The sequence below is a fragment of the Wolffia australiana genome, chromosome 1 (assembly GCF_029677425.1).
Source record: "Wolffia australiana isolate 7733 chromosome 1, ASM2967742v1".
In the NCBI taxonomy this organism is placed as follows: domain Eukaryota; kingdom Viridiplantae; phylum Streptophyta; class Magnoliopsida; order Alismatales; family Araceae; genus Wolffia; species Wolffia australiana.
This window is the reverse complement of record NC_135835.1, coordinates 6,527,750-6,531,931: the sequence shown is the minus strand read 5'-3', so window position 1 is coordinate 6,531,931 and position 4,182 is coordinate 6,527,750. Positions and strand designations below refer to the sequence as shown.

The window sequence follows — 4,182 nt, the reverse complement described above, 5'->3', positions numbered from 1 at the left end:
ATGTCTTATCCTACTATTATTTTCTGGCGGCGGAAGTCTAGAAAACCAGATGTGGGGGCATCTGCACCGCCTATTCCAACAACTCCACCCCTTAAGAGGGACCATTTTCCTCTCCGGCTTTTCAGGCGACACGTATACGGAGATCCCTCAATGTTTCTAGAAGCTTTCCCTATGCATGCGTCACAGACTGCACGGCGATACCTCCGTCTTCAGGAGCTTTATTACCCCTAACTTAACGTTAATAGTAGCTACAGTAACTAACTTATCATCGAATATTTTGTAGATAGCTATATTTCTCGTCACGTAATTCTTATTTTCACGCACCTACCTTTTATTTTGTCCTTAAGCTTACAAACAATTACACCGCACGCCCGACCCAGAACCTGTTTATTTATTTACGAAAAAGGCAGACATGCCAAGCACGAAAAAGAGAAGAGACTGTTGTGAACTTGTGACTGTTTATATATCTGTGAGGAAATAGAAGAAGAGAGAGAGATGGAGCTATGGGAGTCTTCTTACGCCGTCGCGACGGCAGCGCTGGTGGCAGCCGTGATTCTCTGGGCCGTCTTCAGTCTCTCTAAGGGACCCAAGTTCATGCGCCCGCCAGGGCCAAGAGCACTGCCCGTCATCGGCCACCTCCATCTTCTCGGACCAAGGCCGCACCAGACATTCCATAAGCTCTTCGAGCGTTACGGACCAATCGTAAGCCTCCGCGTCGGTTCTACCCCCACCGTCGTCGTCGGCGACGTTGCCACCGCGGCGGAGTTCTTCAAAACCCACGACTTAAGCTTCGCCGCCCGTCCGTCTTCCATAGCGTCAACGAGATTCGCTTACGATGACAAAGGCTTCGCCTTCGCGCCCTACGGCGCGTACTGGAAGTACGTTAAGAAGCTGGCCGTGACGGAGCTGTTCAGTGCGAGGACGGTAGAGCAGCTTCTCCCTGTACGACGGGACGAACTCGTGTCGCTGCTGGGGAGGCTCTACGAAGCCGCGCGGGGAGGAGAGAAGGTCGATATGAGTAGAGAGCTGATGCGGATGACGAATAATACCATCTCTAGGATGGTGATCGGACGGACGTGCGCTCCCAGGGATAACGAAGAGGATACTGACCCGGATGAGTCGATGAAGTTAGTGAAGCAGGTGGCGGAGCTCATAGGTAGCTTTAACATCTGTGATCATATCTGGTTTCTTCGGCAGTGGGATGTGCAGGGTCTTAACAGAAGGATAAACGACGTTCTACGCCGTTATGATGTTATGATTGAGAGGATTATGATGCACAAGGAGGCTGCACCGCCTGCCCGGGGGGGAAAAGACCTGCTTGACATCCTCTTTCAGGCCTCGGCGGATTCCTCTGCTGAGGTCAGGCTAACCAGGGATAACGTCAAGGCCATCATTCTGGTGAGTCGATACATCGATCTCTTAGCGGATTATCCTTACTTTGGAGTTCTTAAAAAGTTTTCCATTTTTGAACTAGCTAAGCATGTTTACCTTGGCCTTTTAAACCAACGACATAAATGTTTCCAACCCTAAAGTGGTAAGACGACACCTTTGATGCTTACTTTTACTGTTGTGCATTTGGAGGAAATGTTTGAGTAGACACATTTTACTTGAGAGTCCTTATTTCATCTGAATAAATGTCGGAGAATACAGATGGACTTAAGGGAACAAACAGACCCCTAGCTGCTAGACTTCTATGTAGAGGTAGCTACTTTGGGCGAAGGGTATTTATTTTGAGTTTTTTCTTGCCTAGTTGATATTTTCTCGCCAGACAGATGGGTCTTCATGCTGAATTGAACCGAGATCTCTTCGACTTCCGAGGAGTTTATTGACTCAGTATTACTTCGGCTTAAGTTTGATTTCTAAGGCCGATCAAATAGAAATTCGTCTCGACCGACGGGCCATAGGGCAGAAAATAACCTAGATCTATTATTCTTGGCCGAGTACATTATTTAACGGCAACGAAGTAGAAATCTCTGCTCTGACAGACAGAATAGCCTTATTCGTCTTTAAAATACTCTAGATCAATACTTTTTAATTATAGCAGTACTCAACCTATCCAACTAAATATCTCCCAATAATAAGAGTCTCTTCTAACTGTTCTTTTTTTATCACCTATCCAGGACCTGTTGACAGCGGGATCGGACTCGTCAGCAGCGACGTTGGAGTGGGCACTTACAGAGCTAATAAACCACCCAGGGATGATGAAGAAGGCCAAGGAGGAAGTAGACAAGGTAGTTGGGAAGGAGAGGCTAGTGGAAGAAGCAGACATCGCCAGGATGCCATACATTCGAGCAGTAGTGAAAGAGACATTTCGCCTGCACCCTGCAGCAGTGTTCGCAGGGAGAAGTACCCGGGAGGACGTGACCGTGGCCGGCTATCACATAGCCGCTGGAACGAGCGTGTTCATCAACATTTGGTCGCTGGGCAAGGACAAGGCGCAGTGGGAGGCGCCGCTGGAGTTCAATCCGGAGAGGTTCGTCGGCGGTGATGAGCGGCAGCAGCAGTTAAAACTGCTGCCTTTTGGCGGTGGGCGGCGGATATGCCCCGGCGGGGGGTTGGCTCTACATGTGGTGGAGACGGCGCTGGCTGCGCTGGTCCAGAACCTCGATTGGGCTCACGTGGAGAGGCAGAACTTAGAGGAGGGCATTGGGCTCGTTGTGGCAAGAGCTAAGCCTCTAGTGTGTGTCCCCGTTGCCCTCTTTGGCTCTCTCCCTGTTGACCGCATGAAGGCAGGCCTTCATTACTGAATCTTTCGCCCTGTTCGCCCATATTCATGCTCATTAATGATGTGATGAATGCCAGATGCTACCCTTTCAGGCGTTCGATTTACTGTTGTGAAATTTGTTTTAGAATAAATTGGTTTTATTGAAATTTGAGTATCCCAGCCGCCTTCACTGTTGAATTAAACATTGGGTTAGAATTACTATCGCTCATCATTTTATTCATATCTTACGGTTGAATCAGCATAAGCGCATAGAAAAGTTATAGCAATGCTGGATTGGGTAATAAAGAGCCGTGAGTAAACCCTATCAGTACAGGTCAAGGTTGACATGTTTACGAAATTCAAATGAAATATCAGCCACAGTAATCTAACGTAAAAACTTGTAAAAACAAACTAGGAAATCAGTACGAATTTATCTGCCAACTCATATTTTCATAATTGATAAAACTTTAGTTTTGTTGATTTTCCATGTCTTTGTATCATTGACCAAATTACTGAATCCGATTATTGAAATGATCGAAAGGTATCTCAATTAATTTTCTGAACAATATATTTTTATGGATTCAAGTAATATAATTATTAGACATTATTTCCTAAAATTTGATGCGTTGTATTGAAAAATTAGCAGTATTCAGTAAGAAAGTTTCTTTAAGGGGGATACCTATAAAAAATTATGATTGCATTATTCAAACGATTCTCGATTTTTCCATTCAGAATTTGAATATCATCTGCTTTTAAAATAAATGATGTCGGCGTCCACTATCTGCAGCACTGATCCTTGATTGTTGTATGCGGTTACTGAAGAGATCCTTCTAAGAAAATAAAAAATATACTTCTTCACCGTCGCAATAACTCCTCTGACGCCCGCATGTCTTCCAGAGTTTGTCCAATAGGTAAACACCTCTTAATGAAGCAAAAGCTGGCCCGCAAGTGTGCCCACTACCGAAGGAAAACAACAAAACATGCGGATAGGGAATTACGTGTGGATAGGGACGTTCTGTCCCAGTTCCGGTTCGCATGTCGAACCAGAGCGAAGACCGCATCCTTTCCCTCTCCCCCTCTCTTAATCTCTCCCTCTCTCTCGTCCTCGTTCTCTATTCCTCCCTCGCTCGCCTTCTCTCCTTCTCTTCCTCTCTCCCGCCCTGTCTCCCGCTCTTCCTCTCTCCCTCCCTCTCTCTCGCCCTCTCTCCCGCTCTTCCTCTTTCCCGCTCTCTCTATCTCTCCCTCGCTCTCGTTCTCGTGATCTCTTCCTCTTTCTCTCGCCTTCTCTCCCTTTCTTCCTCTCTTCCTCTCTCCTGCTCTTCCTCTTTCCCCCTCTCTCTCCCTCTCTCCCCGTCACCCTATCTCGCTATCGTTCTCTCCCACTCTCCCTCTCTCGTTCTCACCCTATACCCTGCTCTCCCTCTCGTTCTCTATCACTCTCTCCCTCTCTCTCACCCTCTACCCTGCTCTCCCTCACT

At 47.0% G+C, this 4,182-nt stretch overlaps 1 protein-coding gene across 1 annotated transcript; it reads left to right on the top strand.

The window, feature by feature from the left end:
* Nucleotides 1-434: 434 nt before the first annotated feature.
* LOC144703593 (cytochrome P450 93A3-like) lies at nucleotides 435-2,871 on the top strand. Its single transcript, XM_078575796.1, has 2 exons — nucleotides 435-1,398; nucleotides 2,121-2,871. Exons 1-2 carry the CDS (start codon nucleotides 496-498, stop codon nucleotides 2,745-2,747), a joined length of 1,530 nt encoding a protein of 509 aa, XP_078431922.1. The 5' UTR covers nucleotides 435-495; the 3' UTR covers nucleotides 2,748-2,871.
* Nucleotides 2,872-4,182: the final 1,311 nt, after the last annotated feature.

What these genes read in the sequence shown, in the direction of transcription:
- LOC144703593 (XM_078575796.1), top strand. Translation starts at nt 496, where the DNA reads ATGGAGCTATGGGAGTCTTCTTACGCCGTCGCGACGGCAGCGCTGGTG. An exon ending in ACGTCAAGGCCATCATTCTG is followed by an intron (nt 1,399 to 2,120) that starts GTGAGTCGATAC and finishes TCACCTATCCAG; the next exon opens with GACCTGTTGACAGCGGGATC.